Source organism: Puma concolor, chromosome B4, assembly GCF_028749965.1.
Source record: "Puma concolor isolate L17-30 chromosome B4, mPumCon1.1.hap2, whole genome shotgun sequence".
Taxonomy (NCBI): domain Eukaryota; kingdom Metazoa; phylum Chordata; class Mammalia; order Carnivora; family Felidae; genus Puma; species Puma concolor.
Genome location: NC_141673.1, coordinates 37,814,368 through 37,837,119, shown reverse-complemented (window position 1 = coordinate 37,837,119; position 22,752 = coordinate 37,814,368). Strand labels below are relative to the sequence as shown.

The 22,752-nt window shown below is 35.2% G+C and overlaps 1 protein-coding gene and 1 pseudogene across 15 annotated transcripts in view; both read right to left on the bottom strand.

Annotated features, from left to right (window-relative positions):
- Positions 1-22,752, bottom strand: part of PPFIA2 (PPFI scaffold protein A2) — a 479,884-nt gene that overhangs the window by 311,964 nt on the left and 145,168 nt on the right. For 2 of the 15 annotated variants that reach the window (XM_086712731.1, XM_086712732.1), the window contains exon 1: positions 9,271-9,659. The exons of 11 other annotated variants lie outside the window; for them this stretch is intronic. In XM_086712731.1, coding sequence (XP_086568857.1) covers positions 9,271-9,351 — 81 coding nt within the window. In that variant the 5' untranslated portion in view covers positions 9,352-9,659. Of the gene's footprint in view, positions 1-9,270; positions 9,663-22,752 lie in introns of those variants that run through there. 2 more of the 15 variants (XM_086712730.1, XM_025926572.2) reach the window with 2 other exon arrangements.
- LOC147579019 (small ribosomal subunit protein eS10 pseudogene) lies at positions 18,130-21,803 on the bottom strand (annotated as a pseudogene).

Sequence of the window (22,752 nt, the reverse complement as noted above, 5' to 3'; positions counted from 1 at the left end):
TGTTGAATGATTTGGTGCTTTTTTTTAAATTTTTTTTTTTACATTTATTCATTTTTGAGAAACAGAAAGAGAAAGAGCACAAGCAGGGGAGGGGCAGAGAGAGAGGGAGACACAGAATCCGAAGTAGGCTCCAGGCTCCGAGGCTCCGAGCTGTCAGCACAGCGCCCGACGCGGGGCTCTAACTCACAAACCGTGAGATCATGCCCTGAGTCAAAATTGGACACTCAACCAACTGAGCCACCCAGGCACCCCGAATGATTTGGTTCTTTATGCATTAACTATTTTAACGTCTAAACAAAATGCTATTAAACAAATAATGTAGCTTAACAATGATAATGTATAATTCTTCAAATATAATAAATATATAATATTTTACAATAACATATATTTTAGGATTTCAAACAAGGTTTCCTCTTTTAACATGAATCAAAATACACACGTGGCTTTCTATAGGCCTATCATAACTTCAAAGATGGATCATTTTAGAAAACAGATTAATGCTATGCTAAATAAGAAAAACAAATAAAGGGAAACAGTATACTATATAACAGTGTAAAATGACACTGTAGTTCAGAGCTGTCACTTTTGCACTGAATGTACCTGGTAGAGAAAAACTAAGTGTAATGCTGTTTTCTATGAATCTTCTGTATTTTTTTTTCCACCAACATAATTGAAATTGTGAATATTTAAGCAACAGGAACTAGGTTACAATAATTTCTTCTTAATGACATCGTTCAGCTTTCCATTTAACTTTGCCAACTCTGCTTTGTGATTGAACACATCATTTTGTGAAATTCTTTAAACACATTACACACCTTTTAGTACTGTTAAAATGCCTCATTATTTGTGAGATGCTCAGCAATTCTCAGATGCTTCTGCTGCCAATAATAAGATTTAATTTTGCTGGCTCCCAGTAGCATAAACTACTTTAGATCTTTACATAGTATATGGAGCAACCAACATACAAAGTGAGATACTCTCTAAGAATTTTTAGATATTTTGAATTTTATACTACATTAGCCAATTTCACAAACCGGTGATTTTAAATTTGCATTTGCATGTGTGCAAAACTTTAGATGATAATAAGTGATAATAAAAAATGCATTTATAAAAAGGAATCCAAGTACATTTTCAAAAGGATATGTAGTATCAATGCTCCAAAAGTATACATTCTATAGGCACAAAACTATTTTATATAAAATTAAGATCTTGAAAAGTTAATTAAATATATTTTAATAAGCTCCTGTACATAAAGTGGTAAAATCTGCTCTCTTAGCATTAATTTTTTTCTAAATTTAAAATAAACCAAAAGAAAAAATATAACTTGTAAAATAAATTATGCTTTTAGTTGGAAAGTTCATTAATCCTTAAAAACAACAATAGCTAATCTTGATTAAGGGCCATGTTTATTAGAAGGAAATACTTTACACGATTTCATAAATAATTTACTTAGCATTAATGATGACCTCATGACTTACTCTTTTACAATAAATAGTTAAGGGAAGCAAAAATACAGAAATGATTCTTCTTGCTCATAGCCACACTCCCATAAATGGCAGAACTTGGTTTTCAATCCTGTGTTTAATTCCAAAGGACACAATCTTAACTATTATGGAATTTTACTGTTACCAATATGGTAACAGTAGAAAAGTTAACCATGAACTAGAATTAAAAGTGGATTTGGAGACAGAATTATTTAATTTAAATTTCCAAGTTATGATAAAACTATCTTTATACGTACCTTTAAAGTCAAAGCATTTTGGTTGTCTACTCCAGAGAACCAAATAATGTTCTACCGTGACTTTTTGGATAACTTTCCTTGAGGAAACTCTAAGATTTTTAAGTGCAGAAACCAGGTGTTTTGCTCACCATTGTAAAAGTATGGCATAATGGAGATACTCAACAAGGTGTGTTTAATGATTTCATGAATTAATAGAGAAGAATTAATTTTAGGCGGTCTCCAACTTAAACATGAATTCATTCATTCATTCAAAAAATACAGACAACCTCTGTTTAACAGACATTAGGCTAAGTGTCAATGGACAACTGTAAGTAGCTAAGTAAAATACATTTTATGCTTCCAGGAGTTCACAGACCAGTCTTAGAGAGAGCTAAGTGAAAAACTACACACAGTATCATAAGCGGTATAACAGATATACGTCAATTACTTTACGCAAGTGTAAGAATTAAGGTTCAGGAATGATATTCAAGGAGGGGGTTGAAAGAGAATTTTAGCTTCCAAAATGCATTCACAAAATAAAGCAAACACACACATAAAGAGGCAGGAACATCTAACTTGACAGAGAAAAACCTCAAGAGTCTCTCATTTAGCTGGAGACCTCTGCCTGAATTGCTATGCAACCCTGGAGCCACCGGGTCTTTCTTATCTCTATAGGGCTAATTTGCTTTCATTTCTCTTTCTTTTTCTTACTTTCTTTTTTTTTAAATTAGATTCAGGGGTGATATTCAAGGAGGAGTGATAAAGAGAAGGCTTCCAAATATGTTTATGAAATAAACCAAGTACATACACCCATAATGATACTTCTGAGTAGGTCAATATGTCCAAGGATTTCATGTCCCATCTGCCCCCTTCACCTCATTCGTTGCCAAAGTCATTTCATCCATTTCCATAGTGTTCTCTACTCTGTAAGCAGATGCCTCCCACATTTACATCTACTACTCAGACCTCTCTCCTGAGAGGCACAATTGTGTTTCTAACTGGTCTACTCAATCTGTCCAAAACTGAACTAAATATATTGTTTTTCAAAGCTGTTCCTCCTCCATATCCTTCTTTCCCTCATTAGAAACTTTGGGGGTAATCTTGCCTTGTCCTCTTTTGTGTCCTATATTCAGTAAGTTAAATTCTTTAGAATGTATCTCTTAATAGCTTTTCCCTCATGCTTAATTTCTTTTGGCTCATCCTTGCCACCTCCAGTGTGGTCCACAGACCCCATCTCTGCTGCTTCTGATACTGTTGCTGCTGGTTATGGAGCCCTTACTAACCACCTGGCACTGCGCTTGGTGCATGAAATGATTATCTCAGAAGCATCTTCAATCATTTCCCTACTTCCAATTACCCTCCCCTCCAGACACTACCTGAAAAATGAAGCTATTTTAGCTAGGTATAAGTGAAATATATTTGTGGACATCAGCCTGGGAATCTTAGAACCATTTATGTGTTCCTAGGGGAAGGTCATTCTATATCAGGCTATCAGTAATGCCTACATGATGCAGGACAAGACATTCTTCCTTTCAACTTGCTAATCAATTCAACATTATTTGCTAATCATGGCTGTGTGCCAAGCACTCTGCTTGGTGTTAGTGATTTAACAGTGAAAAGAAGGATGCGGTACTCACAGAACATATAGTCCACCAGATTTTCAATAAACAGAAACCTCTGCAGGTTAAAGACTTATGATTTTCTACATGAAGCTCCAAGGGCTATTCATTGATTCCCTTGGTTGGTCTCACTGATGTCCAGAGTATTATTTAATTAATACAGGCATGTATTTAGGAGAGCTTTCCCTCCCGATTTCTCTTTTTGTCATTCAGTACAATTTCAGGATATAAGTTTACTAATATAGTAATAGGATATAGTATAGGATATAGTTTGGTTACTATAAAAATGCCTTTCCAATAGGAGAATGTCGTGTCAGTAAAGATAAAATGAGGAGGGGTAACTAAATGAAAACCTTAAGTTACACACACACACACACACACACACACACACACACACACAATGAGACTGTAGTACAATGTTTTTAGTGGTAGAGCAGATTTCTATATGTTTATAAATAAATAGATCACTGAGGTTGGAAATTATGTAGCTTGGAATACTTTTGCTAATATATTTAAATATCAACACTACAGGCAGCAGACTATAAGGGAAAGAGCATGGACTTTTGGGTTCCCATAACTTTGATTTCAGACAGAAACTACATTATTTACTCTACACTGTTAACAACTATTTGAAATCCTTTTGTGTGCATCAGTTTTTCTGAGTATCAGTTTAGTGTTTGTTCTCATCTGTAGCACAGAGAAATCATAAAGATTCATCTGAATTTTTCTGAAAGCTACTGAATTGTTCTCTCTGCTCTAGTCCCATCATCAAGCCAAGGCACAGTTCAAAATTCTAACTAAACAGCAACTCCAAGCTTGTCAATCCTCACTGAAAATCCTTAAATCTCAAGTCCAAGATCACTGAGGATGACATTCGAATTTATGTTTAATTTTTGAGTTTGCACACTTCACTTTTAACCATTTCTTATCTCCAGTTTATGTTCCTGTTATACTAAACTCTGCCTTTCCCACACACCAGTAAGTGCCTCTGAATATGCTAGTCCATCTGTTCCACCTCTTATGTATCTCTGCCACTCGTAATCATGACTGCATACAACTGGATGATAGAGAAAAAACGCAATTCTCTCATTTAGCTGGGGATCTCTGCCTGTATTGCTATGTAACCCTGGAGCCATGGGGCCTTTCTTATCTCTATAGGGCTAATTTATTTATTTCTTTTTAATTAATTAATTTATTTATTTATTTAAAAAAAATTTAATGTTTATTTATTTCGGAGAAACAGAGCATGAGTTGGGGAGGGGCAGAAAGAAAGGGAGACAGAATCCGAAACAGGCTCCAGGCACTCAGCTGTCAGCACAGAGCCCGATGCGGGGCTCAAACTCACAAATCATGAGATCAAGACCTGAGCTGAAGTCGGATGGTTAACTGATTGAGCCACCTTGCTGCCCCAGTTTTTTGTTGTTTTTTTTTTTTGTTTTTTTTTTAACACATAGCATGTGCCAAGTGTTCTACTAGATACCTTCAATGCATTTCAAAATCATCAACAATAAGAAGTTACAATGTGCTCCAAATAACAGAAAAATAACAGTGGACTCCTAGGTAGTACCAAAAGAATAGATGTTAAAAAAAAAAAAAGAAAATCTGGCTCTTTGCTAAAAAGCCAGAATTATCTCAACCTCATTCAATAACAAAGATATGGTGTGCCACACTAAAAACCAGTAAATCTTTTGAGTAAAATTCTTCATGCAATTGAAATTAGTAGCTTACTTTTTAGTATTCTGTTTATTGTGGGTGCTAATCCTATCTGCTGAATGGGAAATCTATATACTAATGAAATTTTAAATCTCTCTTGATGAAATATAAAAAAAAAACCTGAGTAATAAGGAATGGTAAAGAGATAGAAAGAAGAAAATCTCAAGGAGATTTTGTCTAGCTGCCATAAAAACGCATCTTAAAAATAATAAAATTAACATTTTTCCTTGATTACTCATGTAACCATTACCTACTTTGAAGAACTTTGAAGAACAGCAGTACACAAAAGTTTACTATTAAATTTACCTTTATATACACTTTAGATATTTTAACAGTAATGCTTCACCTGCTGCCTATATCATTAAAAAAAGAATTTGTTGCTGATTGTTTTAATTTTTCATATTTTTATCATTTACCTTCCTAATATATGCCCCCAGCTTATGAAACAGAGATACTGGCAGTATCCATGTGCTAGGGACACAGATTGATAAAATGTTCTTGGGGATTAAGACAAAGTGTGATAAGTGCTCCAATGATTGTACGCACAGGCAAAGGAGCAACGGGAAGGAAGCAACTTAATACAGCCTGCAGAAATGAGGTGAATGAGTAAAAGCTTCACAGGAGAGGTGGCATTTGAGATGAGTCTTCAAGTAAAAAGAAAACAAAACAAAACAAAAAAAATCCCAGTGGGCAGGTTCATGGAAGAGGCGGGCAGCAGAAGTATACAGACAGTATTCTGGGAGAGCAAAGCCAAGTAAATTAGCAGTATGTTGCGTGTGCACCAGACCATGAAGAGCTTTTCATGCCAAGCTGGAGAGATGAACTTTATCCTTTAAGGATGGAGGATACATGAAGTATTTATTTCAAACATAAAAATGGTGATTACTATGTGGCCATATTTTGTTTTCTGTGGGTCCCAGGGGGCAACAGAGTCAGTCACTCTTATACACAGTCCTGGCAGTTGATGTTATTAATGCTAGGATTAAATGGTAAAAAAAAGGTATTCTAAACAGAAATAACTTCCTTGCAGATTAAATAGACAAAGTTGCTCTCATCAGAAATAAATTCCTTTAATGTGAGGAAGTAGTACATAACCTTTATTTTGTTCTGTTTTTGATAACACCATGCTGTTTGTTATTATTGCTGTTCATAAAACTTGCATAGAGCTCCAACGAATAAAACTGGTAAATACAGAATAGGGAAACATTAAGAGCCTCAGAGTGTATTCTTCTTCCCTACTGTTTATGGCATCTACTAACAAACTTTCATGAAGTCTCAGGGCTGTGTGGTTACAGTCTGAAAACCACTAGGTGAAGACAGTTTATCTCTAGAAAATGAGGGGTAGCGTGCTGGACCCCAATACCTCTGGGAGGATTCACACTTTAAGTCATGATTAGCCGATCTAGAGATTTAATAAAGCATATAGACTGTTTTATTTGCAACACTACAGCTAAATGTGAAATCACGTTGGGACATAATTGTTATGGACATAAAATTAGGGCGAATTTACTGCATTCTTACACACACACACACATATATACACAATATATATACACACACACATACATATATACATATATATATATATATATATATATATATCCATTCAAATTTGTTTTAAATAAGATTTCCCACTTATACACATTTGAGCTCCATAAATTGGCAGTTCTAATACACACAAACATTATAATCAATTTTTTCTTATGGTAGCATTTAATCTTAATTTTTGTCAACCAAAAGGAATTCTAAGCAACCACACTCCAGAACTTGATTTTTGGGGATAAACAATTCACTAAATATATAGTGCAAATTGAGTTCTGGCATCATCCAGAATCAAAGCACCTGTGAATTAAAAACAAAAAAACAAAAAAACAGATACGCGTATATTCACAGTAATATAGAACTGAGATCTCACACATAAGGAAATTAATTTAAATTAAGTGTTAGATAGTCTATACAAAAACAGTATTTGCATGTGTATGTAGAAGTATGAATATATTTGACTAAATTAAAATACAATGAAAAAGAAAGTCTTAATATCCTTTAGCTTATTTGTTGGCTTTTTACCTTTGAACTGTTCAGGTCAAATACATTTTAAATCTTACTCTTAAAATTTGGTAATGTACAGTTTCAGCAAATATGACAGAACAGTTTGAACATTTAATGAGAAGATGGAACTGAAACTGAATATTATTCATGCTAAGCTATCTTAAATGTTTTGCATATGCTAACTCTTATGCTAAAATAATTTTAAGAAAGTAAGCATTAAAATCTCAACTCCTTGATGCAGAATCGTTTCTGAAACACACTTATGCATGCCATTCCATAATGAGAACCACTTTTGAAAATTTAACTAATCATTTTCATGTTTTTCCCCAGAAATGGTCTGTTACTTCTCTAGCATCTCATCTCTTATAACAATATGTCAACCAAAGAAAATACATTGCCTTAAAATAGGTTGATACATATAACGAAGAAAACTAATCATGTTTAATTCTGCCCTTTGAAAATAAAAAGAGTCAGCTTTTATCAATCTTTACGTTTATGCTTTAAAAAATGATCTTTTTTCTTCCTTCTTTTCTGCCAAAAACAAAAACGAATAGCAACAAAAAGTTAAGCGCACATTGCCTGTTACCATAAATGTCAGGATCAAATGTCACTTTATGAATTAAAAATGTGAAATAGAGTTCATTATTTGTCAACATTTCTATTTTGTCCAAATTCCTAGAGTTTGTACATGAATCGTTATAACATCAACAACAACAAAATGAGTGTTTAAAAATCATTCCAGTGTGTTTTCAAAGAAAATCATCTGCCAAGAAAGGTGTCAGCAAGATCTTTACCGAAGGAATTGTAAAAAGCTTGTGTCATGACTGAGCATATGGAATTTACTGACCCTTAAACTTTAAGAGACTGAAGTAGAATACCTAATGTCAAAGGCTGCCCCAAAGAGCCGGCTACAGGATATTGTAAAGAGTGTTTACATCTCAGTGTATGGAAAGAAAAAAAAAAGTAATAATTCTGCAGAACAGCCCCAGGGCACTCGCATTTTGAGTCACTGCCACAATAAGCAGATCGCCACTGGGAAGTGAATATATTCTGTACCAGCACGGACTTGCACTATCAGTAGACATCAGTGTAAAGCAGGAGAGGCAACAGGATTAAAAATAGAAGTATAAAAACGGGGAGAGAGATGGAGTAATTATATTTACTGCTCATAGTTTGCAAAGGCAAAAGACATTAACAAATCAGATGTGCATTTATTCAGAGCCCTCTTTTAAAAGAATTCTGACTCCCATATTAATCTCTAGGTCTTTATATATATTTTTTTCAGAACACTGTAACTGTAGAGCTAAAATAATTAAATGCCAGGCTGTTTATATTCCCATAAAGTAAAATATATGGAGGGAAAAGGTTTATTTTCTCTTTTCATGTAATGATGAAAAGACTGAATTACAAAGTAAACCTTAGTACTAAAAGATGCAGTTTGAGGACAAAAATGAGGAAGAATCTGATTTAGTTTAGGCTTATCCATTTTCCAGACTGATGACTGATTTATTCACAGGCAACTGAAATACATTTAGTAGGTAACAGCTTTGTTACACTTATATTTATATTATAAATCATTCTGACTTCTTGATAACACAGAAAAGCTTCCATCTTAATGAGTTTCTACTTGATCTCAAATTGTAACGCATACTAAACATGGTATGTAAGCTTCCTATATTATTGATTGCCTGTATATTGCACATGTAACAAAATTAACTAACAAATTCTGTTGAGCTATGTGTATGAAATAGCAAACATTTTTCTAAGCCCAGAGGACATAGTTTTCAAAGTTCCATAATATGTCTCTTACTTCTATTCTCTCTGTGATATAGAAGAGAAGTAACTCTAATATTCACCATATTATAGCCATAAATAACAGTATCAGGAGACTCATCTCATAAACCCTCAAGGATGACACAGTAGCAAGTTTTAAAATCCCTGAGAAAATTAAGTGTTCGTTATTATTTTGCTTGAATTCACAGAGAATTCTAATGCCATCCTATTTCCATATTTAAAAAACAGATTAAACTGACATGCACATTATCCATTTCTTACATCCTCTTTAACACTTGCACACTTTGCAGTTCTCCTTTGATTATATTTCCTTTTATTAAAAGTTTGACTATACATTAACTTCCTAAGTAGTGAAGCCATTTAAAACACACTTACTTGAAAAGTGTAAAATCGGGTCCCATTAGGAGGATGCACTTTAGGGGAGCCAGAAACGGTGTTCATATCCGAGAAAATCATTTCTGATCACAGAGACAATATAATCCACAAGGAGCTACAGATGCAGAGCAGAGAGCTTAGCGTACAGATAAATCCGTGCATGCATTGAGGGAGGCTAGAGGGTAAAATGAAATCTGCCCCATCCTTCATAGATACACAGTGATAGCATTTTGAATCTTTCTCCTACGTTTGAAATCTAAGCTGAAAGGTTATCAGCCACCGACCTTTTGTGCAGCTAGTTCTTTAGAACGTACAATGTTTTTTAAAAAATTAAAACACAGAAGGGGAAAAGCAAGAACCAACAATAAATGGAGCTTGTGCAGAATCTGGCAGTGCTGTGGACCTGCCCATCTGTTCTCAGTGATAATCACCTCCCTCCACCACAGTCTAGCAGAGTGATTATGCTAAATATCCTGGTTAACCAATAACATACAGTTTCATTTCAGGGAAGCGCGCACAGTGTAATACAGAGGACCTCTTCTGACTAACCTGAAGCATGTTTCGTATGCTGTTTAGAGCCGTATTTAGCAACAAATTATTGTTCCATCACTCTTATTTCTGTATGTTTCCAGATCTCTTTGTTACTCCCAGCCTTTTCAATGAGATTTTAGACTTTTGTACAAATCCTTTTCTTTGAAAGGGAAGAATATTTTTAAGTTTAGAGATCAAAGCATATTATAGTTGGCTAGAACATTAAGGCTCAAGACATACAATTCAGGAAAGCTATATAATACTAGGAGTATTATCAAATAAAATGCACTAAATATTTCTACTTTTCTGAACTCTTAACGCACATCACAATATGAGCATAATCATTACTCTAATTCTCCCATTTTAACTCAAAAATCATTAAGTTTCAAAGTTAACTAAAAAAGGACAATACACTTGTTTTTAAAAAATCAAAACTTTAACTCTCATATATAGAAAAAAAGAAAATTATCTTTTAGATACATGAAGATTTTTAAGTCGATATCCAAAAACATTAACTGTAAACTGTAAACTGTATAGGCTGTGCTGCAAAGCGTGTTCATTTTTTATGTCTTTTAACACAGATTATTCAGTCTGTATAAAAGACCATATTCAGATGACTTTACACTTTTTAGAGGTAAAAATAAATGCTCCATTTACACATGGTTCAAAGGTGGAGACTTCAGGAGAACAGAGATGAGAATGAGCCCAAAGTGGTGACTTTGTGAATGTATCTAAGATGGCATAGTTATATATAATTAACAACCAGGAACCACCTGCTTTGAACCTGAAGACTATCAAACTATGATGGTGATGGGCTCTCAAAACTTAAACTTTTATTCATTTGTAGCTTTTATTTGCCAACTATGATTCAAATTTATATCAATGAGGAGGAAGCAGAAACACGATTCTCAATTCTTTAGATAGGACCCCCACATTCTGGTAAATTCTGCAAGTAGGTAATTGTTTGCTCGGTAAACTGCTAAATAAACCAGAAGACAATTTTTAAACAAATGTTTAATTTGAGAATAATCTTACATTTATGGAAGAGTTACAGAGATAGTACAGAGAGTTCCATACATCCCTCAACGGATTTCTCTGTTAACATCTTGTATTACTCCGATACATTTGTCAAAACTGAGTAACTGATATTGGTACATTATTATTAAATAAACTCCAGACTTTACTATGGTTTCACTAGTCATTCTACTAATGTCTCTTTTGTGTTCTTGGTTCCCATCCAGGGTTTCACATTCATTTTGTTTCCGTGTCTCCTGAGTTTCCTCTGGCCTGTGACACCTCAGCTTTTCCTTGTTTTTCATGATCTTGATAATCTTTGGAAGACTTAAGATTTACTGGCCAAGTATCCCACAAGCTACCCTGCTTTGATGCTTTTATTAACTTTATTTGATGTTTCCCTAATGATTAGCATTGGGCTATGGGTTTTAGGGAAGAATACCACAGAGGTAAAGTGTCCTCATCATATATTAATGAAGTGACCTCATCACAACATCATGGGAGTATGTGATATCCACCTATCACTAGTGATATTAACCATCACTTGGTAAGGTGGTGTTTGCCAGGTTTCTCTACTGTAAAGTTACTATGTTTTCTTTTCCATACTCTATTCTTTGGAACTTGGCCACTAAGTCTAGTATATTCTCCAAGAGGTGATAGAAAGTGGTAAAATTAAGCTTTACATCCTGGGGGAGGGTAGTGTTTATATGTATTAAATGGAATTTTTCTGTAGAGAAGATTTGCCTCATCTATAATTATTTTTTCAACTATTTACTTCTACCAGTATGAACTCAGAGATATTTATTTTATACATAGAGTTATTATACAATATAATTTATTTTGATGCTTAAATCGTCCCAGATTTGGCTACGGGGAAGTCCTTCAGGTCGGCTCCTATTTCCCTTTGATGTGTTCCCATCCTTTTTTTCCTTTGAGCACACAAATGATTATTTTTTAAAACTGATTTTTTTCCTCCTGCATGATTTACCTAGTTACTAAAACTATTCGTCATCTTAACTATAACTCTACCACTGCAATTTAAATAGAAAAATCGTGCTTTCTTTTTCATGATTATTTAAGCAGCTACCTTATATTTTTTTAAATATTCTTTTTTCCCTTCTGATTTTTTAGGCTACATGGGATTCTTTCAAATGACTATCAAATTAAATAAAATAAGTATACAGGCATACTAGCTTTGGTAATTAGCTATGTATGTAAAAAATTTTAGTTTTTCCCACTCAGAGATACTTCCTCTTATGGTTGGCAGGGCCAGGTAAGTCTGCTCCTCAAAGAGCTATCAGTGGAAACAATGTCTCGAAAACAAATGTGAAGCTTCTTGTGAACCCAGGTTTTAAAGGAATTTTTATTTATTTTTTTTGCCAAATAGATTATGGTGCAAATAAAACCCGTGTGTTTTATGCTTACCTGTAAATTGGTTCTGATATAATACAGACCATATGATTCACTAGATTTCTTATTATTATTTAGAAGGCCAGTAAATCAAATATTCATGGTATAATATTACATATCCCTGGCATAATTTCATATATTTGCTGAATTTGCCTCAACCAACAAACTATTTCAGCAAGGAATTCTGAAGCTTTTTGGCCAAGAAAGGTACAGGTTTTTCTTTTTCACAGTTTTTGTGTGGGGAGGGGAAGAAAGAATTAATGTTGAGTAAGCTGGAAGGAGAAACAGTATAAATATATAATTATTTTAAATACAGTGCTTTACTCTAAATGTTGCAGAAATTGCCAAAAGATACATTCCTCCCCAAACTTTTGTTTTCTAAGCAGGCTATTTATGATAATGATGGTATATAATTGTACTGAATGTTTATTTGAAGATAACTTTCTTTCTCTGCTTGGTAGCCAACAGGGAAAGTGGTGTCCACATCTGAAAATTGAAAGGATACAGAACCTTGCCTTGTCCATTTTGGTTATAGAAGTCTGGTACTATTTCTTGGCCCTAGCATCACAATTATAAGAGATACAGTCTCTGTCCTTATTAAGGAATTTTAAATTTGGTGGGAGAGACGTCGATTACTAAGAGGTTATTAACTAACAAGACAACTGACATGAAGTTTAGTAAGTGCTAATGACTGACTTAATGTAAAGGAGACTGAGTTCATCTGAAAAGTATCTAACACAGGGATATATCAAAATGACCTTCGCAAAGGCAGGAGGTTGAAGGAAGAGAAGGAACAATGCATGAAGACATACAAGATGACAGGGAATGTTTTGGGAAATATGACTGAAAGCATTTCAGGGCACCTGAGGTAACTGTGTTAGACGTGTTTTCTCATATATAAACTTTTCTCAAGTGAAATTAATAAAGAGACTTATTAACCTGGTCAACACCCCATTTCTATGAAATCAAGTAAAGTAAGAACATTCTGATCTCAAAAAATATATAAAATGTAGAGACATATTTTCATACTTTTGGTTAGTATATTTTGACATCTTTCTTAAGTTTTCCAAATAGCTTTCCAAGATTTTTTTGGCTTGTCAAAAACTTCATTCTTAGTTTGACTGCGTTCAATTTATAATAACACTATTTTAAGTATTAACTCGAAAGTAAAAGATAGTACAATATTACTATGTGAAACAAAACTTACTGTGCTCAGGCCAGGACTCATTAGTTTCTGGGCCATGTCTACCAACCACATCAAGTACTGGTAAGATGTCCATTTTAATTGCTACACACAGACCACCGCCCAAAAATCTCTCAAGATATATCTCTTCTCAAAAGAAAGAAATTAAGAATACAAACTCCAGAAAAGTTTAATTCTAGCTGTCTCAACCACTTGAATTTTTACAGAAGGAAATCGAAAATGAGAAAGTAAAAGGATAACTAAATTACACTTTCTTAAAAATGGGTAAAATAAAAGTCCTGAAGCCAGACACTGTTTTTAATAGATTTACAGAGACGATTCCCAGAAGTCACTGAATCCACCTCTTGGCCTCTGAGAATAATTATTCTCAAAGCCTTATGAAATGTATGCTATCAACTTGATTTGATAAAAAGTTCAAAAACATACTTTGGAGTCTACTATTCCATATACTGTCAGGAGGATTCAGCTCACACTTTTTTTATATCCCTTCAATGTAACCTTTTAAACAAATAACTGTTTGGTATATTCTACTTCAATACAAGCAATTCAATACACCTTTTTTTGTTCATTTACAGGTATTGAATAAGAAGCTCAAAAATTTGCTAGAGTGATAATACTTTGGGGAATTAAAGAAATACACTGAAAGGGCTGTTCATGTGCTGTTAGTTTCTGATAAATGCTCAGGAGGAAAAATGCCATACTGGACAAAAATAGGAATGAGAGAGAGAGAGAAAGAGAGAGAGAAAGACAAGGACGAGGAAGAGAGATATCACTACAATTTACACCATAACACTATAGGATAACAAAGAATTCTCTAGCCAAGCGTTCAGCTAGAAGTCATGCCAGATGGAGTGAAATTTGCAGTCCAGATGGGCAATACATCCTAGTGATCCATATGGATGGCATGTGGAAGCTAGTTAAGTACATATTGCCAGCTAGATTATCTATCATATCTATCTACTAAATGTGTAGTCATATTTATGCATCTCTATATATCTGCATCCTTCTCTTCATATCATGACTTCTACAAGATTGAGCAAAGATGACCCTGTGTACACAGACAAAACTGTAAGTTTACTTTTACACCCTGCCTCAGAGTCTCCTTCCTGAGAGTCACAGCTGCTTGTGCATAGGTTGGTAGGTTTTGTTCATTCATTCATTTATTCATGCATTTATTCAAAAAATTTTTATCGAAGAGCAATGAAGTGCCAGACACCTTTTACAGGTTAGAACAGAAATGAAGGGCAGGTGAATGAAGTGAAAGGAAACACTCACTGTGTTTGTAGTAAGCCAATGAGACACTCCACCAACAGGTATAATCAATTCCAGCAGTGAGATCTTACATTAGAAGATCCAAATTAAAAAACAACGAACAAAATAAAACAAAACTTGTAATGCCTCAAAGACTTTCTTCCAAGTTCAAGAGATTTTTTTAGCTACTTAAGTACTCATTGAGAGTGTCTCAAGTAAATAAATATAGAACCCTTTGTGATCCTTCAAGATTTGTAGCTATGTGGACTAAATAAATAAACACAAATCAAGCATATTGAAATTTCCAAACTTCCATTTGTAACAAGACAAAAATATTAAATATGCTTTCAGTTCACATTTTGATGATAATGTGTTGGGTTATTTTTTTTTTCACATAATCTCATAAAGTTTTTTATATATGTCTAGATATTTTGCAGGTATGTAGATGCATGTATATATTTATGAGCATGTATGTTTTGTGTGTGCATTATACACATGCATGACTATACACATGTGCATACACATATGTACACATACATGCACAAACATACCTACATATATATTGTCTTCCAAACTCAAATTAGAAAATTTTAAAATAGTATCTTCTTTCCATAATCCTTCTTCTTTTGCACTTTGTTTTCTCTTTGCTTCAATGACATTTTTCACAAATATTTACATGTATTATAATAGCCCATAAACATCTTCATGCCTAAATTAAAAATATTAAACTGTCTGAAATTCAGGATTAAGCTTTGTTTTGTTTTGGTCCTTTAACAAAAAAAAAATACTGATTGATTAGAACTCTATAATTCTATGACTCAATAATTTTACTATATTTTGTTAAGCTTCTCTCATGTTCTAAAATACATGTCATTAGCCTGGTTTACAAATCTCACATTACAGTTTTATGACAGGATGTTATTTCTTCATCTACCACTGTGGATACCAGACGCCCACACAGTTTAAGTTTTTATAACATCTGAAGGGGTTTCTGAGTTCTGACTTTTATAAACATAAATAGTTGAGAAATACTGGGTCTATTCTATGGCATGAGACCTACATATAGAATATTACATATTGAACTTAAACATGGATATACCCTACATGCACTATACTATTGTATAGTACAGTTTTGATATTAAATTTCCCTTTTTCTTAGAAATTGGCTAAATTCTTAGCTATTTGTGACCAATATTTCCACTCTGGATAAATCAATCTTTTTTTACTTTATTTATTGTCCAGTTTCCATAGATGTTCTCTGTTACTATACACCATAATTACCGCATCAGGATGCAAAAGAATTCTCAGTAACCGATACAGAATTTTTATTTTATTTTTTTAATCAAGAAGCATAATTTCCAGCTAAAGTCTGAGATGAAATAAGATTCCTTAGTGTGCAAAAGCGGCCTTATATAGACCTTCTTGTCTATAACTAACAAAACCGGCACAACGCAAGGCATAGAGAAGGCACCCAATAAATATTTGGGAAATACTTGACACATCTTCCTCTGGATGTTTTGTTTCTCTCTTTTCATGGGTTGTATTTTAATAGTAATTATCTCATTTTGACTTGCTGACTAGTCCTGAGAACTCAAAAAATACTTATTCTTATTCCCAGATTCTTATAGTTAATATGTGGTATATATAGCATTCAAAGTTTGGGCTGAATGCACTTCTTGGTACATAATAGTCAAGTTGTTGGTGAATAAATGAAAAACAAAAAGAGAGAATGTACAAATCACAGATATTCTAACTACCAACTCATATTGTTTGTATTAAATAATGCTGCCTAGTAGTTTAGAAAATGGATTTTTTAAAAAAGCTTCAAAAATAGATTTTAAAAAACAGGAAACAGATTGGAGCCCCTGGGTGGCTCAGTCACTTGAGCTCCAACTTCAGCTCAGGTCATGATCTCCTGGTTCATGAGTTCAAGCCCCACATCAGGCTCACCTCTGTCAGAGTGGAGCCTGCTTCAGATCCTCTGCCCCTCCTCTGCTTGTTCTTTCAAAAATAAATAAACATTAAAAAAATATGAAATAGAATGAGAAAGAAACTTTGCAAACTTACATGTATCCACCCACTTAAACGTACACACACATAAATTCATCTCCATGCACACATTCATGGAGTTTTGGGAGAAATATCATATTAAAGAGAAGAAAGGTATATTCCAAGCAAACAAAGCAGATGTTCTAATGCTCTTCATATAGTTCATTTGATATTAGTTTGTCTATACCATCTCAGAAGGTACAGGTTTAACTGATAGGATGAGAGGAAGAGAAGAATCATAATGGTGATCAATTCTATACAAGAGCTTTTCAGATAATGTTATCATAGCTATCTTGGAATAACAGAACATTAAAAAAACATTAATTTATAGGGATGGACATTCTACTCATAATCCCATGTTTAAGATTACAAAGATTATAAGATTACAGGAACAAAGGCAATATTAGTCAAAACTGTGGAAAATATAGACTAAAGCAATCTTTAGACTATCATTTCTTATTCTTTAAGATCTCTACTGCCTCTACTGCCTCAGTTGCCATGGTAGCGGGTACATTATTTTCTCCTTAATTTGACTTTTTCCAAGAATTTCATTTGAAAGACAAAGCCAATCACTATCCTGTCTTATTTTGTTTAAGAGCAAGAACAATAACTCAATAGCTGCTACTTATTGAATGATATTATTTATAGGGATGCCAGAGTTCTCCTTTACAAAACCTTCTAAAAGGAGGTATTTATTCCTCACTTATATATAAGGAAATGGAGTCTTAGGGAAATATAACTGTCTAAGATCACATCTTAGGCAAATGGGAAAGTCACATCATTTGAAACCAGTTCTATCTGATTACAAAGGCACACCATAAATCAAAATTACATCTTGGTACTTCTTTATCTGGTACTGATTTTAATTCAGTATACAATATGAAAATGGAATTAATAAATTCCTAACTGATTTCACACATGAAATAATTCTTTGGTGATTGGCTATCTAATGATCTATTTTAATTTTTTGGAAGTATTCAGGTTCTTTTGATGAATCAGAAGTGGTTTGTGAAAGACAAAAAAGGAATCCAGAACAACTACAAGGTTTTTGGCCTGAGCAGTGAAAGGAGGAAATTGCTACCAATGAGATGAAGGCTGTGAAAGAAGCAGGTTTGAGTAAAATCCAATTGTTCAATTTGGTCCATGTTGAGTTTGAGATTCTATTAGTCATCTAAATAGAGATGTCACATTGGCAGTTGAATATACAAATCAGTAGACCACATTAGCATACAGACTGAAAACCAAAAAACTGGAATGAAGTCATCAGGAAGTGAATGTAAATAGACAAGAGAAGTGGTCCAAACCCAAGCCCTAGTATACTCCAAAAATAGAGTCCTGGGAGACCAGCGAAGGAGAATGAGTAGGAACAAATCAGCGGAGTGAGGTGGGGCGGGGGGGGGGGGGGGGGTGGTGACTAAGACAGGGATGTGTCCTGGAAGTCCAGGGGTGAGCACTGAAGCAGGTAGGCAAGAGTGATCATCTGTATCAAATGGTGCTGAAAGATCAATTAAAACAAGGACTGAGCACTGGCCACTGGATTCAGCAGATGGTTGGGAGAAAAGCCTATTTTTTTTTTTCTGACTACAGATTTATTCAACACAAAACAACCTCCTCCAACTTTAGTGAGGTGACTGACCACATCTATGACCAAATCTACCTCTAAACTGGAATTCAGTTACTGAGACAGTCCCGGACTCAGCTTTCTTGTCGGCACCAGGGGACACAGCGCTTGGTCTATAGGTGTCTATCAGCTTCCCTTTGTGTGAGTCTTGCAGATCACTCTCCAGAACTCTGGGCTGTGGCCTGCCAATCTCAGGACTTCTGCAGCACAGAGTGGTAGACACAATCTCAGGGGGCAGGTAAAGGTAATCGCAGAGATACTGGATACCCTCGTTGGTGAGCTAACAATAGAAATGTTTCCAGGCAAACTGTTCCTTTACACAGCCTCATGATTCAAGAGACTGCAGGACTTTCATGACGTGAAGACTGGGCACATTCTTGTCTGCCAGCTCAAGGTGTTCAGGCATGTGGACATCCTTCTTAGCCACCATCACTCCCTCCTTGAAAGGGAGTTCATAAATGGCAGTATGGTTCTTCCTGGGCATCAACATCTCGGCACCTGCTATGTCCTGGTCCAGAGTTGGAAAGGAAGGGGCATGCACAACATGCAAAAAGCCTCATCGATGTAAATTTAAAATGAAATGGGAGGAGAGGAATGGAAACCATGTGTTTATACAATACTTTTAAAGCACACTGCTGTACAAGGAACCAAAGAAATGAGACAGTAGCTGACAAGGAAAGGAGGGAAAGAAATAAGAACAAGCTGTGCTGAGGGAGACGGTCTAGCAGAAGGTGAAAGATTGTGATGTAGGCTCATCATAGGTGAAGAAGGTGAATTTCTGGAGAAATGTCCTTCAGTAGGTGAAAGGAGGTAGAACGTATGAGAGAAGACACTGGCTTTAGAGAGAAGACAACACCATCTTTCATAACAGGTGGGAAGGCAGAGCATGTGGTTTCCCTTGCTGGTAACTATAGTGGTGGGGGTTTGTGTAACTGCTCAGGAACATAGGAAGCTGAGATATCAGCTGAGAGTCAGCTTAGGGGAGGGAGTAGTGAATGTTTGAAGAAGTGAGGAAATGGTATGAAACTGTCATGTAAAACTGTCATGTAAAAGAGAGAGAATAATAAAATATACCTATATTAAAGAACAAGCTTAGACATGCAAGCAAATCAGTTGATTTTAACTTCTTCAATTAAAAGCTTTGGCTGTGAATGGGCGGGTTGCTAGAAGCTAGAGTTTTTATAGCATGGCAGAAAGCAGTTTAGAATGCATGCTCTTTGGAGGAGGCAGTTCTACAGACTGAGAACAGAAGGGAGGAAAGGGATGAGTCACACATGCCCAGTTCATTCTATCAAACTCATCTATTAAGGAAGCCATTTCTTCCTGGGGGCATACAAGTTACTCTAATGGGGCCAGAAGAAGTACTCTAATGGGAGTCCAGCCACCTGGAGTGGAGGGGAATGTATTCCCCAGAATGTGACTCCCCTTTCTTCCATTCTCGTGTTCTCTTATTTTCACTACACTTTTTCTTGGACATCATGAAAATAAATACCATTTGACCAAGTTCTGTCCCAATCTATCTGCTAATTCCCATTTTCACTCTCTCTATACCCAACCAAGAATCCATGGTCCATCATATCTTTCATTCTTTTGCCAAAACCCTCACTCTATTTTCTTAATATACTTCTGTTTGACCCATTCAGTAAACAGTTGTATTAATCCACTCGTCCAGCTTCTCTGCTACAACCTGAGTTGATGTGTGTCGTTGGAGCACCTCAGATAATCAAAACAGTGACAAATTCATAATCCTCAACCTCAGCAGTGCTCTCTGTACTGCTTGGCCCTTCATCCCTTACATTCCTTTCACAGCAGGTCAATAATAAACATTTCTCCAGTCTGCTAAGGCCTCTCTTTGCTGCTTGCTCACTCATTTGTGGCAGATTAATAGTTGATTGTTTTATACTAAAATTCCTTTCCTTACAATCTCACATCTATTTGCCCCTATCCTTATCTCTTCTTTTCTCATCTCAAAGTCTGAGACTGATACTTCCACTTGAATCTTGTCACAAGGAGAAAGGGAAGCTTCCAGGCAATTTTAACTCTGGGGATCTTCTTAGGCATCATTAGCAATGGTTTGCACTTTTTCTGAAAGACAGTCTCTTTTGTGGGTTTTCCTTAATTGTCCCTGCAAAGCATCCACATATTCAATGGCTTCTCCAAACTTAGGTTGCTATAGACTATCTCCTAACATCACTTAAAATCCTAGATGGTTAGAGATATAGAACACACTAGTGATCATCTAGTGGAGTAGAATGTTCTGCACATTAGCATCCGCTATGGTGCTTTAAAAAATACCAATGGTTACGCCTCAACGCTAGTGATTTTTCATGTAATTAGTTTAAGGATGCCAAAATGGTGTTTTTCTAAATCCCCCCAGATTTTTTTTTTTTTCAATGTGCAAACAGGATTAAGGGATAGCTGATGTAGTGGAATTCTTTTTTTATAGTCAAACCGAACATAAGCAAGATAAAAATGTCCTGCTTTTCTTGGTGATACCATGAATCATTCTGAGCTAACTAGGACAGAGCTTCCCAGCCGGTGTGTTGCAAACAGATTACAGGTGTACTGAAACACCAGTCTCTCAGCTTCAGAGTGATTTGTCAAATCCTGGGACTTCCAGAGCTCCTGAGGTACTCAATACTAGGCATGAGCACCCTCCTCTGTCTACATTAGTATAATGGAAAACTTTATGATTTCCTCTTTATGCTACAATGTGAGCAAGATTGAGAAACACTGATCTGGTGTGTGCTTATCCTCAAGAGCCACTGGCTAATATTTCTTCTTTGAGAAGTCTATCTTTTCACCTTTTCTCCATTCAATTCCATTTTTTGGGCGCCTCGGTGTCTCAGTCGGGTAAGCGTATGACTTTGGCTCAGGACATGATCTCACAGTTGGTGGGTTTGAGCCCTGCTTTGGGCTCTGTGCTGACAGCTCAGAGCCTGGAGCCTGCTTCGGATTCTGTCTCTCTCTCTTTCTCTCTCTGCCCCTCCCCTGCTCATACTCTGTCTCTCCATCTCTCTCAAAAATAAATAAAACATTAAAAAAAACTTTGTAATTCCATTTTTAATGTTTCCTCTCTCTTCTAAGCCCAGGTCATGTGACCAATTTTGTGTTATCAGTAATTTCTTCTGTCCAATAACTAAGTAAGGAATGAAAAGTTAAAACACCATGTAGAGGATGACCTCAGCAAAACTTCATTTTAAATGAATGTGAGTATTAGTGAATTATTATAAGTTATTATTATGTCCTGGATCACAACCTCCTGGTTGGAAATGTAGACATCTAAATGACTATGGTCAAGTCACAATTTTTCAGCTTGTTGATTAGAAGGCCATGGAGATACAGAATCAAGAGTTTATTATATCATGATAAATTATGGGCATACATTAATTTCTTCAATTTATCTGCCTTGTACTTGACATTCACCACACATAAATAAATGAAAGGGACATAAATATTAACATTTCATAACAAAGACAGAAATTCTTATTATAAATGCATTGCTTTAATATCAAAAGGGCCATAATCAGTAACATGATTACGATGCCTTGGACAGCATTACACACTCTAGCAGCCCCAGTCATACAAAATAAATATTAATGTGATTGAACTTATTAGATGCAAGGAATTGGATAATTCTTTGAACTTTGATTGTATTATTATTAAATCACCAACTCAGTACATGGGATCTAGCACCAAACAGATCCAAGTTCAAATCTCCATGCTTCTTTCTTGATGAATAAAGCTTTGACTTAGCTTCCCTGTGCATCAGGTTTCTTTGAAGTGGGGATTAAAATAGGTTTCTACTCATTGTAAAAACAGAGATAATGTATTTTAAAAAACTTACTGTCATTGTTACCCTCTCAGCACTCAGAATCCAAACCGATTTTCCAAATTTCTTTATTCAACCCAACAACAATTTTGTTTCATTTATCCCTTGCCCAATTGTTTTTGGTTGCCTGGAATTTTCTTTTTACTCATTTCAAGATCTAGTTTCAGTGCCCCCTCATCTATGAAGTCTTATCAGTCCAGAAACTTTTTACTGTCACACAATTAGTCCACCCTTCAATTGTGGCCCTTACTAAAGTCTGCAAAAGGTGAGTTATTAGCATGTTGGTGTGCTTGTACACTCAACTGGGGGCTGTTGGAGAATGTGGATTGTTCTCCACACAGCAGCCTGTAAGATCTGTTAAATATGTGAATCAGGCCATTGCATTCTCTTACTCTCAACCTTCCAGAAGCTTCCTGTCATATTTTGAAGAAAATACAAAGCCCCTAAATACAATTCTGTCCTCAGTTCATGCCACCACACCCCTATATACTGTCGACTGCCAAATGATCTCCTTGCAGTTCCCAAAATATAATGTCAATTGATACAATGAAGATCTACTGAGTACCAGCT